Raw genomic sequence first — 13491 nt, forward strand, 5'->3', positions numbered from 1 at the left:
AAGTGAGGAGCTACTGTATGGTGCTGAACATGGTATAAAACCTGTATAGAATAGAATCCAAACTCAGTTCTCCACCCCTAAATTTTCGTCCCAGCACCAGCTGTCTTATCCACCTATTCACAGTCCCGTCACAGCTCCCAGTCCTCTTGCTTAGCCAGTATCAGTCTCCCCGACCACCCTAAATCCCAGTCGTAATCCCCGGCTCATCATAATCTGTTCCCTCTTGTCCCTTCTGCATTTGAATCAGGCAGTTTCCTCCCCCATGCTGCCTCATCCCATCAGGGAAGTCATTAAGAGCACAGGAGAGAGAGAGAGTCCCAGCTGCAAAGAAAGCGCTGCTCAGCTCTGGGAATTTAGCTGCTAAAATCTCAGGAAGCCTCTGTTAAGCATGTGCAAGCTGATTTTTCAAAGGCTTACAACTTTGGGCAGATTTTCACGAGAACGGTAAAAGGCACAACCCTGCCGAGCCCTTGCTCCAAAGCATGGCGGTACTAGAGCTGTTCAAAGGAAAGTCTGCCAAAATTTAATACAGCAAAAACCATGTATTTTCTCCTAGCCTCATTCTTGGGACTAGGTAAACTATTTTGGCTGGAATTAAAAAAAAAAAAAAAAACAAAAAAAAAACCCAAGGCAGACACCCAGCAAGGAAAATTGCATCCCAACTGGTTAAAGCCTGACAAAATTATAGGCAACTGAAAACAGAGTCTTATAATGGGAAGAGTCGGGCAACCTAAATGGTAGGTGGTGCTATCCTCATGTTTCTAAGTCCCTTTGCATTATTTCTCTGCCCTTGGTGCTCACAATGCTTTCTAAATTAATACTTTAAGTTTAGTTAGTGCTTCCAAATTAAAGCTAGATCTACTGCCAATATTTGTAGTACCTTTTTAGGCATCTTCTCCCAATTTGATATTTTACCATTTATTATTGTGCTTTCTTTATGGTCCTTCAGCCAATGTTCAGTCCGTGTAACAATGATCATTTACAAGCCTAGTTGCAAAATGAATTCAGATAAGATTTCATGACTTCATTAAAAATTGTACTAAATATTACGTTTTGCTTTCCTTTCACTCACTCATTTTGAAATGCTGCCTAAAACAATTGAGTGTGTTTGATAATTTCTTCATAAATTGGTGCTGCTTATTACTTATATTTCTGTAATCCTCTAGATATTTAGTGTTTTCTTCTTAACATTTGTTCCTCTTTTAAAAAACAGAAATACTAGTTAGACTTTTGGGATAGTAATGGTCAGAAATTTTATTTGTTTAACACCAGAACTCCATTTCTTTTCTCCAGTTGTCCATAACCTCTATGGTAGTCAAAGACTTTTCAGAAGTACTGTCAGTCATACAAGAAGTTTGTTATGTAATTCTTCTAATGCTCTCACATGTATGTTTTCCCATCCAGCTGATGTGTACATTTAAGCATCACATATAGTCTCTTAATCAGTTGCTCCTTATAAAAACATTTACTTTCTAATCAACACAATCTATTTTAGGATTCTTGTTAAAATCCGTTTTAACAAGAAGTGCAATAGCTCAGTCATATGAAACAATTTTATTCCTTCGTTAAAACTGTTCTCTCTCTCTAGTACTTTTCACCCTAAATTGTTTCTAAGGCCTGGTCTACACTAACCCCCAAATTCGAACTAAGGTACGCAACTTCAGCTACGTGAATAACGTAGCTGAAGTCGACATACCTTAGTTCGAACTTACCGCGGTTCAGACGCGGTCCACACGCGGCAGGCAGGCTCCCCGTCGACTCCGCGGTACTCCTCTCGCCGAGCTGGAGTACTGCAGTCGACGGCGAGCGCTTCCGGGATCGATTTATCGCGTCCAGACCAGACGCGATAAATCGAACCCAGAACTTCGATTGCCAGCTGTCGAACTACCGCGGTAGTGTAGACCTGGCCTAAGAGTCCTCCTCATTCCCTTTAGCTCCTGGTTAGTATCTTCTCATTCTATTAAGGTTTTCCTATTTCTTCTGTATAAGCTACAGATGACTATATTCTTGTTGTGTGATACTACTTCATATCATACTTTACTCATCTCCTATTTCTTCAAGATTCGCATTCCTGTAATTTGTTTTCTAATAATCCTGTATTTCTGTATGCTGTACACTCAGACTGATGTCTCAGATTGCTTTGTTTCCAAACAAATTCCATGGCCAGATACTTCTCAAGTGAAAGACCTGTCACTGCAAGAGCTTACTTAGTCCTTGGAAGTAGTTACCAAATATTTGGTGGGGGGGGAGGGATAGCTCAGTGGTTTGAGCATTGGCCTGCTAAACCCAGGGTTGTGAGTTCAATCCTTGAGGGGGCCACTTAGGGATCTGGGGCAAAATCAGTACTTGGTCCTGCTAGTGAAGGCAGGGGGCTGGACTCGATGACCTTTCAAGGTCCCTTCCAGTTCTAGGAGATGGGTGCCTCCGTTGCACCAGATATTCGCCCAATGGAATGAGAAATACAAAGGTCTCTTCTAGGTTTGGGTTACTGAGACAATGCAGATCAGGAGTCCTCACTACCTCTCAGAGCTTCTCACGTTGCTCTAACATAGGATTACAGCTGGCAAGCTGGGAGTTTAATAGCCAAATGGGTAGGCCCCCATCCATGCGGAGCCAGAGCCCAACCTAAACGTAGAAAAGGAATATCTGCCTCAAGTAAATAACCATACCATTCCAGACATTTTAGCTGGTGTGACTGAGGATAATTTCAGTGAGAGGTTTCTATCCCACACTCTGAGAGATGCAGGAGGGCTGTGGAGTCTCTGGATTTGTAGGTGGTTTGGTCTTGCAAGATGCAGTCATAGGAGAGAGTGCCTACGTCCTAGTGGGAAGCTGCTTTGTAGGCAAGATAACATGGGAGGGAGAAAGTTGGAACTGTCAAAGTGGGAGGTGGCGGTGACATGGGAGCAGAGAGATTTGTACCGGATTAGAAAGTCTTCCTATTAGGGAAGATGGCATTTGGGAGCCTTCATGTTTAATCTCAATAACTCTCTATGCCAGCTCATCTACAAGAACACAACAGGAGGCTCTCCAACCCTAATTATGTTCCCCAGCCCTAATTGAGGAGCCTCCTGTTGTGTTCCTGTAGATGAAGTGGCGTAGCGGGTTATTGAGATTAAACATATACAGTAAAAATAGTGTTATCCTTCACTTTACCAACCGGAAAGCTCTATAAGCCGGCATTTCTGATCTTCATTGAAAGTCCAGGTTATAGTCCGGTTGTTGTGGGGCCAGCAGGTTTGCTACCTGGCTCTGTGTGGCTCCCCGGAAGTGGTGACATGTCCCTGCTGCTCCTAGGTGGAGGAATGGCCATGAGGGGTTCGCACTGTGGGGTGCCATATCCAGGCACCTTTCACCTCGGGCAGCTCCCCGGGAGCGGTGACATGTCCCTGCTGCTCCTAGGCGGAGGCGCGGCTAGGCAGCTCTGCGCACTTCCCCCACCCACAGGCGCGTCCCCGCATCTCCCATTGGCCATGGTTCCTGGCCAATGGGAGCTGTGGAGACAGCGCTCGGGGAGAAGGCAGCACACAGAGTCACCCAAGATGAGCCTGCCCAGATCCGGCACCCCACACCCCCTCCTGTGCCCCAACCCCCTGCGCCTCGCACTCCCTCCTGCACCCCAACAGCCAGCCCTGAGTCCCCCCTCCCACACCGAAACACTCTCCCTCTTAGTTAACCGGAATTTTTTTACTTATCAGCACCCCCCATTCCGCCAACATGCTGGATACAAAGCTTTTACTGTGTATAAAAGCTCTTCCTCATAGGAAGATGACCAATCTGGCCAATAAAAATGGGGAAGTCAAATCAGAGCAAGAAATTAAACCTGACTAGCCAAAGAAAATTGATAGCTGACACCTTATTCTAGGGAAGAAGTCTCCTTGTTTCCAGAGATATTTCTCGAAATGTGTCACCAGGGCAAGCATTCAGTTTCCAGTTACACCAGCCCTTACACTATTTCAACTTGTCAAGGATTCCAGACGAGCAAGCAGAGAGAAGAGATGTTCTTTATTACCTGAACAGATCCATACCTCTTATATCTGTTCTATGCTAGTCCACTCCCACTACCAGTACTATGGGAAGCACAAAATGGCCAATATAATGACCAGGCTGCAAAAAAAACGCTTTTCCTCATGACCCTTCGAACACCATGCCTTCACTAAATTCTGGAGTTCCTAACAGACTTCACATTAGCCCTGGGAAGCCTGGGTAAAGTTACTTATAATGGGAACAGAGAGACAGCTCTGCAGTGAAGTATTCTCTGATGACTGCATGACTGCTGTCAGGGAATCCTCACAGGCTTTCAGAAAGACTACAGAACTGCCTGATAGCTGGAAGAAAGTAACCAGTCGTACAACAAAGTTTATAGGGACTTTGTTCTGTGAGTCAAAAATCAGAACAGAGGTAAAAGCCCTTTCAGAAGTATAGTCACTGACTACCTTGCCAAAGTAGCAGCAGGAATATGTACAGTGCCACCATGAAGTCAATATGCTTCACGTTAGCCTAGTTTCTAAATGGAGTTTCCAGAAGCGAGGAATCTGTCAGTCAGATCTGCTTCCTCATCAAAATCTCTCAAACCAGGATTCACGCTCTTTTTGGGATATCATTGTGTTGTTTTGCTCAACTATTTAATCTTAATTCCTCTTGCAATTTAAGTGGTTTAGCTGCAAAATCAGCATGTCTTCTAGTTTCTAATGCCCAGCAAGATTATCAGAAGTGACTCCTGAATAAGGATAAGGAATAAGGAAAAATCTAAAGGCTGTGAATTTTCCTAACTTAAGCAGACAGTAACCCTATAACAGATTAGCAAGAACCAAGAACATATACCCCCTCCTGTCTCAAAATGCACATTGGCAAATACATAGCTTTAACACTTGGTATGGACACTTTTTCTAACAGCTGAAGGCTTCTGAAAACCACTGATACCATCAGTGTTGAACTGAATCACATGAAAAATGCAGGCTTAATTGTTGTTACATTTGGGCTGTGATGGAGGGCCCCATAACAACAGAAGATGTGTCAAGCAATAATTTGTGTTTCATGGCAGCTGAATTAAGGGAATTTAGTAAAGACCACACTCTAACCCCCTCCACTGTGTTCCGCAGAAAAGGAAAGTAAGCATATGCACCAAGAAGAGCAGTATTATAGCTAGGTTAGCCATTTGAAAGTCAGCTATTTAATTAAAGGGTTTTTGTATTTTCAACAGCCCATCTCCTAGAAAACACAGAGATTGTTCAAAACTCTATTGTATGCAGTATGTAGAAAAAATTGGTTTGAAAATTAGGAGTGGCTGCCCTAGATGGGGAGAAAGGGCATGTCTTGAAGAGTTCGCTGAGTGAAAATGACAGGGGCTGACTGACTAGGGAATGTCAGAATATGCAAGAGCTTTTTAGGCCTACTCTATATCTAAAACTTAGGTAAACCTAGCTATATCGCTAAGGGGTTTGAAAAATTCACACCCAAGACACACAGTTAAGCCAATCTCAGTCAATGGAAGAATTCTTCTTTCAACATAGTTACTGCCTCTCAAGGGGATGGAAAACCCTTTCCATTGCTGTAGCAAGTGTCTACACTATAGCAGTATACCTATAATCCAACTGTATCACCGTAGAGCTTGTAGAGTACACAGGATCTCTATTTTCTCTGTAACCAAAGCTATGGGCTGGTCTACACTAGAAAACTTAAGTCCACCTAGCTACGCCACTCAGCGCTGTGAAAAATTCTTCTGTTAATCTAGCTGCCATCTCTGTGAGGTAGATTACCTACACCAATGGGAGAACTCCTCCCATCAGCACAGGTAATTTCACACAGACATCCCCAAAGACAAGAAAAACCCATAACCTCTAAAGAGTGGTAACAAAAGGTAAACTGTTTCTGGAATGCACATCCCTCTCTCAGGCTGTCTACACACTACACAGCTTTTAGCTACCAGGGGCTTTTTTAAGCACCTGTGAACGAAAAAAGTTTTGTCGTTCAATCGGCAGTGTAGACAAGCCCTCAGAGTCAGTCAAGGGGCATGGGCAGAGATTTACACTTTCAGCAAGCAGTACTGCCCTCAGGCTGCAGCAGGCGAACACAAAGAGAGAAGCCAAAAATACAAAGATGAGAGCTGGTTATGGTGTTTGTCACAAGGGCCCACACAGTCAAAGCCATTTGCTTCTACTGTAGCTAGAGGTTGAGACAGCCACAGTTTCTGTAGCCTGCTGGTCACAAGACAAAGTATTCAACATAAGATAATGGAGAGTCTCACATGCAAGAAGTACAATTTGGCAGAGAGGCTCAGGTATTAAAAAGTACCTAAAGATTACCTTCCACACGTGAGAAGTGTGGCTTTATACCCTGTTAAAAGCAGAGTACCTTGTAAGAACAGATAAATCTCTTTTAGTAAATTAGAATTTCACCACCCCTCTCACCCTGAAAATTATATACATCTGTAGTCGTCCAATCCTATTTGTCTAGAAAAGGTATTTTAATCTTTCTCCCCTCCTTGAACATAGATCAAATCCTCAAAAGACCCAGTCCCAGTTCAGAAGCTGAAACAACTCAGAGCAGCTTTTTCCTATTAATGCCCCAGATATCACCTCGGAGGATTTCTTCACCCAGTGATTCCCAATATGTTTTTTTCCTTCTCAATTATTGGCATATTAGAAATGCACATATTAAGTGAAGTATTTTCAGCTTTATATTTGTGACCTGCTTTGTTTAGATAACAGCATGTGTTTTATAGGTGGGGCAGCAACAACCCTTATACTGTATTAAGATTGTCTAATACTTTCCATTACACACTTGACTTAAAAAAAAAAAAAAAAAAGAGAGAGCTCTAGTAATTCAATGATTTGCAGCAGCACTTGGAATTTTGGCAAGGGGGCAGACCTGGGGTAAGTGAGGTGCTTTTGCTGTTCCCATGAAAATCCATTTGGATTTGGTGCAGTTAAAAGATCTGAAATGGTCCTGTTCCATCTGTGTTTTGCTCAGTACAACTTGCTAAAAGCCTGCTATCACAATTCCTTAACATTCCATTAGCAATGCTCATGCATCAACTCACCATTTCCTTTCAGCATGCCACACAGACCTGTAACTCTTGACAAGACACACAAAATGTATCCTCCTATTTCTCCTCCCTCTATCTGAGCACCCAACTGCCTGGGGGGAGTGTGACCTGGGCTGGGAACCAGGAAGCCATGAGTTTTACATTTCTTCTAAATTGCTGTTAATAATTTGGTGCCCTTCACAATCATTACTGAGCAAGGCCTCATACTCCACTGTCAGGTTACACAGGGAAGAAACAGAACTCTGATCTTTGATATAGCTGACCCAAGTCTCACCCACTTCACCATATGGACTTTCAGAAAGAGTCAGCCAAATCTATGTTCAAGGCTATACTATCTAAAATAGGGCTACTCATACATATGCAATCTTTAAATGTCAAGTGGTGGAGTTAATTTTTGATCTAAAGAGACAGATGAATACATATAAGAATTATTTTTATATATTCCCATCAAACAGAATTACCTGTTCTTAAAATCAAAGATTCAATTTTATCAATAGTTAATAGTTTGGCATTTTCACTAGTTTGACACACTAGCACATTCAAAACCAAACCTGCAAACTAAAATCAGAGAGTATAACAGCATTCGAAAACATCTGCATGTGCCTCACTTTTTTACATGTTAGTTTTAAGCATTAGGTTATTCTTTTTATTTTATTTTTTAAATCAAACTTTAACCCAAAACATTTTTAGAAGATCAAGATAGTAAGGCTATTGCTGGAAAAGCAAATTCAACTGCCTCTTCACTGCAAGAACTGCTATGCTGTATATCTTGAACAGGATACATAATTTAAAGTAACTTTAATAATGGTTATTTTTAAATTTAAGAATCCAAGTTAAAAATACAGTTTGTGATAGTGTGTCGTGAAAACTGAAGAACAGTGTGCTTGTTCTAGCTCCATGCTCAGTGAGGACTGTGATGTGGCTACAACTTCTCACCAATAAAGTTCATCTCAAACTATAATCCATGGGGAAACAGAGCGAAGCAGTAACCCAAAAAGCAAATTTCGGACTGCAACCTCTTCTCACACAGCCTGCAACAGTAAGAGTCTTGTATACCCTTTTGCCAATACTGTCTGTTTATGAAGAGTTGTCAGACTAATTCTGTTTAAGCCACTTCACAGAAACGCAGTATTGGAAGACTGTCCAAATTCACATTAGTATTTTAACAACAGATGAAAACAGTTCTCTTTGTTATAAATACCAAATTCAAAAAGGGAATCAGTATCACAAGTACAAGCTCAGCCCAAAAAAAGGATTAATTAATTTAATAGAACCAAAACGTGCGTTAGGCACTTTACAAAAAGAAACCGTCTCTGTCCTAAAGAGCTTACAATCTAAGTTTAGATGTGGCACAAGTGACAGAAGAGAGAAGGAAAAGACACTTTCAGCAATAAGACAGTAACAATAGCGCAAGGCACAGCAGGCTGAATGATCACACAAACTGTTTTCATGAGCTAAGTAGGGATCGGTCTGATTAACAACTGAATAGAAAAAAACCATGGAAAATCTAAGTTACCTGCTACAAATGGCATGTGTTTGGGGCACCACCCTTCACTACCGAACCCTGGTGGAAGTACTCTCTTTCGGGTGACACATAAAAATCAGCGCCTTGGGTTATTACTGCTCCTACAGGACATCTTGCAAGAGTACGGATTTTAACCTTGGCACCATAACCAAATTCATGCTACTACTTTCTGCCTAAACAAAATGTCACCCAATGTGTCAACTGGCTGCATAATATATTCATCTTTTCCTGTCTGATCTATTGTGCAGTGTTGCTGCACTGTACTAAACAACTTCCACATTCCTTTCAAAGGAGACTGCATTTTGATGATGGATGAAGTGACTATATGTTCATTGATTTAGTTTTCAGAGGCCCCTGGGATTCTTTGATATTCAATAACAATATAAAAAGGGAACTTTTCTTACTACCAATTTCTTCTCTGGGTTCAGGATTCTACTGGCACAGAACAGAAAAGTAGTTCCTCCTCACATGCAGATTAGGACAGAGAGGAACCAGTGAAAAGCTCATTTTACAACACGTCATTTAGCTTAGCACCACTCACTTGTCCTCCTCTCTCCTCACTCAGTACTTCCAAAGCAGGAAAAAAAATTGGTTTTGATTAGTAGCCTGTATAAAAGCCTCACATTTTCCACAGAATCTTTTATAGATTCCTAACTAATCAATAGAGATGAGTCTACACCAGAGGAATCTAGGACACAAAAGAATTGGTGGTCAGAAAATTCTCCTTTATGGGGCCTGGCTCAATTAGCACAGAACAGACGGGATCTACTTAATATTCCCCATTAAGATTTAGGGAGAAAGACAATGTCATAGGTATCCAAATTCCCTAAAATGACATCTTCTCAGCCAAAAATTTTAATAGAAAGACACCTATTGCTTGGAGACCCAAACAAGCCAGGGTTTACTGAGAACAGTCTGGTAGATTACTGCATGAAAGACATCTCCAAAGATGGAATGACCAGCTCTATTGTCAGATTTACACTTGCAAAGAGCACAACACAACAGCCCTGTACAAATTTCCTTACTGTAGCCTTACTGCTGTCCGCTCTGAAGGTTGCTGTAACTCAAGAAGAGCGAACAAAGATGATGAAAGTTTGTAGGCCTCTGACATGCAAGAACAAATCCATTTTACTTACTAATAAATCCATCTGTACTTTGGCCTTCAAAGAAGGCCAATTTATACATCATTTTGCCCTTTTGCTTCCTTCTGTCATCTGCACTCATGCCGATTCCAAAAAATGAAATCACAAGCCAAAAATAACCTAGGCCTGTAAGGAAAACGTTTTCCCTAAAGGAATGAGACTGCAGTATTCCAGTGAGGCAGGAGAAAACAAGGAGAGCAGAGTGGAGTCTAAATTGGACTCCAAAGTGACATCTTCCCATTGTCTGTTAATCCTGCTTAATCTACATATAACAAGCATCTTCACATCTGCTCCAACACTGTAAAACAAAGTTACATTTATTCTGTTCTGAGAGTGTTTACATTAATACTCCAAAAAGCAATGGTATTTATGTGTTTGTTAAATAAAGGGCTTGTAGAGAGAACAAGTAGCATTACAACTCCTTGCTGAAAGGTTACTACCTCTAAATGCACTTTTTAAGTAAAACCTCCACTTGCAGATACTGAATTAATATTTGCTTTAAGAATGGGACTGCAGAGAAGTAGTTGCCCTGTGCATGTGTACATACCTTTATCCTTCTTGAAATCCAAAGCATCTTCCTTATCTGTCACTATTTCCTTCATGTTGATAATGCTTTGATGGTTAAGCTGTCGAAGAATCTTAATCTCCCGAATAGCTGTAATTGGAAAACCTTCCTTTTCATTATCCAGCCGTACTTTCTTTAGCGCCACCATTTCTCCTATGAAAAGGTTTAAATATAAAAACATGAAGGATAGCACTCAAACAAATGAAGTTCAGATTTTTCTGTCACTCAATACATCCTTTTTGAATTACAATATTTAAAAAAAAGATGTCAATCATTCATGTTCCAGTATGTGCACCTGCACTAAAAATAAAATAAAAAAAGTAAATTCAGGTCCATGTTAACAAAACACTCACAGCTCAGACACCAAATCTTTTGCAGAAGTGAAACTATAAGACAACTTTCTCACAACTACTAAATAGCCTTCTTCCTTCTTTCTCATCTGCAATCGGATCTGCCTCCTTGGGTTTCCAATCACTAAGCCCACACACAACAGTGAGTCAACAGCATCTCTACATTTAAAGGCCTACACATGCTGCAGATTTCACATTACAGGACACCTGAGGTCGGGAAATAGACGGAGGTTCTTTCTTGCGTCTTTTTTCCTTTGGATAAGCAATACATCTAGCACATTTGTAATGTAGCCAAGAATACTAATGTAAAGTGAGATGATCAAACAAGAAAATAAAACAACATACATCAGGAAACTTAATCTCAAAATACTGCTTATTATAAGGTGCGGACCAAAATGTCCTTTGATACCCCATGGTTGGTGTTCCAAGAAAGCCATAAAATAAACAGATAGGCAGTTACAAGTTTTGCAACATTTCAGCTTTTAATTAAACTAGGATGCCATAAATGAGAATTATCTGACTACTATAGGAAAAGCAACCTTAGCGATCACATTTCAGAGTGTCATTGTACAGGAGGCCCTCCCCCTTTATATTATTTCAGGTAGTAGCTATGAAGGTGCAAGGAGGAGAAACTGCAAAGTTCCAGAATATACCCTTTGTTCAACAGCTTCTTTCATCAACAGTTCCTACAAGCATTACTGCTGTGCCTCTCTCTTTTCTTTCTCACTAACTGTCTTCAAGGCATGAAAGCTGAAGTAGGAAATTGGCCAAAAAATACCTGCACCCTATGCTTCTAGCAATAACCTGCAGTTACATGATTTTAAGCAGCATAGAGAAATTACTACTACTATGAAGAACTATCAGGATCAAAACCCAACACAATTCTGAAGAATTTTCCAAGATGAGAAGGGCAGAAAAGCACAAGCATTTTACAAAATATACCAAATTAAATCCATGTAATACTGCAATTCTGTAGTTAACAGCACTCATTCATTATATATATTTTAGATCTTACCCGTATCCTTATCTCTGGCTTTGTAAACTTGCCCATAAGTGCCTTCTCCGATAATGCCAATTATATCAAATTTATCCACGCAGCGTTTTCCCCAGTCAATGTCTTTTTCCTTTGTTTCACCATGGCGTGGTCCACATATTCTATTAAATAAAAATTAGCTCTAAAAATACATCCATAAAAATATCAAAATGTTCAGAAATAAGTTCTGTAAAAAGTAACCTTTTTCATATTACTAACTTCTTAGAAAAACAGATCTGAGAGAACTGAATGAATTCAACTTTCAACACTTATGTTCTTTTAATTTCTCTCAGCTTGGACAAAGAAAACAGACTAGTTAGTTTCAGTTTCATTTGCAGACTCTTTCCAGTCAATCGCTTTGCATTTCTCCTGCCCTAGCACAAAACTGCATTATTCGCATTGAAAACACCACAAAGGAATGTTTGTTTGTTTAAAAATGGTCTCCACTGAAATTTATAAAAAAAGCAAAATTATTGTGTCTCAGGAAAGATACATTTTGAGTCACATTTTACTTAACAGTTTCTGCATCTGTCCATCCAAAACAATACACACACACTTCACTAATCTATTAAAAGATGCCTACCCAATGGTTAGTACATTTAACTATCATAAAAGGTATCTCATTCAGTATCTACCTTCTTCAAAGTGTTACAGCTGCAGCAACCCCATTGTAAAAGGGTGAATGGGTGCAAAGAAAGGAACAGCATCTAGCCTTACCTATTAATCACTTTCTGGATAGTTTACACAACAATGAATTTCAAGGGAAAGTTTTTAATGTGGTGCTTTAAGGGAGGGTATACAAGCAAGAGGATATAAAACCAAGTAACAGTCTTAAACATGGGTTGAGTGGGCACTTTCAGTTCTGCATCTAAAGAGGACCTTCACAGTTACTCACCAACAAGCCTATTCCAAACCACTTTCTTTTTGTCTGCAGTTTCTGCTCATTTGGTCCCTCATCATTACTGCACACAGAAGGGCAGAAGGATGAGGGACCAAAGGATGAGGATAAATAAGGGAATAGGGTTCAGAGAAACTTAGTGCAAATGAGGCAAATAGGGAAATGGTGGGCAGGAGTACAAAATTCCATCTTCTCAAATGGTGCCAGTACACCTAGGGACTGCCTTGCCTGTCTAGAAGACTCTCAGAAATAAAACATCCTGAGTCATTTAATGGTTAAAAAAAGGCTTAAATAGCACAAAGCAGAAGTAAATCGATTGATTCAAGATTTGCTGCAGGCATTAACCTATTTCCAGTACTTCCTATGTTGAATAATTATAAAAAGCCAGGTAAATTATATACATTTCAAATTTTTATATTTTGAAGAAACTTGTGTATCACTTTGTCTTACATGCAGTTTTGTTTTTTTTTTATAAAGGAAGTAGTAAACATACTTAGGCCTCCTTTTGCTGTGTGACTGAACTGTTGGTTTCTTTTCTTCAGGACTTTTGGATAAATCATCTCCTCCAGGCAACTCTGGTGGGAGTGGCAAATCTGCAAGCAGATGTCGTAGTTTCTTCTCCACTTCCTTTTTAACTGCCTTCACTGAAAGATTCCCTCGCAAACTATAAAGATAAACAGAATCAGCTAAAACGGACTAAAATTCTTCTCCGTTTCATGACTGGAAACCTAATGGGGGTGAGACCTCAGTGGAATTCACTACAAGTGACAATTTCATATAGTCTGCTTTAGCAGCAGTCTCTGCTTTTACAGCCCGGAGGACATTTGTTTATGTTTTACATGTGACTACTGAACAGAGTGATCTAAGAACTACAGAGCTGACTGCTGAGTTGCTGCAAAAGCTGTGAACTAAGATGAAGAATACCTTTAG

At 40.4% G+C, this 13491-nt stretch overlaps 1 protein-coding gene across 2 annotated transcripts in view; it reads right to left on the reverse strand.

Annotated features, from left to right (window-relative positions):
* The window catches only part of CDK13 (cyclin dependent kinase 13), a 65666-nt gene that overhangs the window by 31670 nt on the left and 20505 nt on the right, over positions 1–13491 (reverse strand). For both annotated transcript variants that reach the window (XM_065397850.1, XM_065397849.1), the window contains exons 3-5: positions 13055–13225; positions 11646–11785; positions 10263–10433 (exon numbers count right to left, since the gene is read on the reverse strand). In XM_065397850.1, the coding sequence (XP_065253922.1) occupies positions 10263–10433; positions 11646–11785; positions 13055–13225 (482 nt within the window). The remainder of the gene's footprint in view (positions 1–10262; positions 10434–11645; positions 11786–13054; positions 13226–13491) is intronic.

The sequence above is a fragment of the Emys orbicularis genome, chromosome 2, assembly GCF_028017835.1.
Source record: "Emys orbicularis isolate rEmyOrb1 chromosome 2, rEmyOrb1.hap1, whole genome shotgun sequence".
In the NCBI taxonomy this organism is placed as follows: Eukaryota; Metazoa; Chordata; order Testudines; family Emydidae; genus Emys; species Emys orbicularis.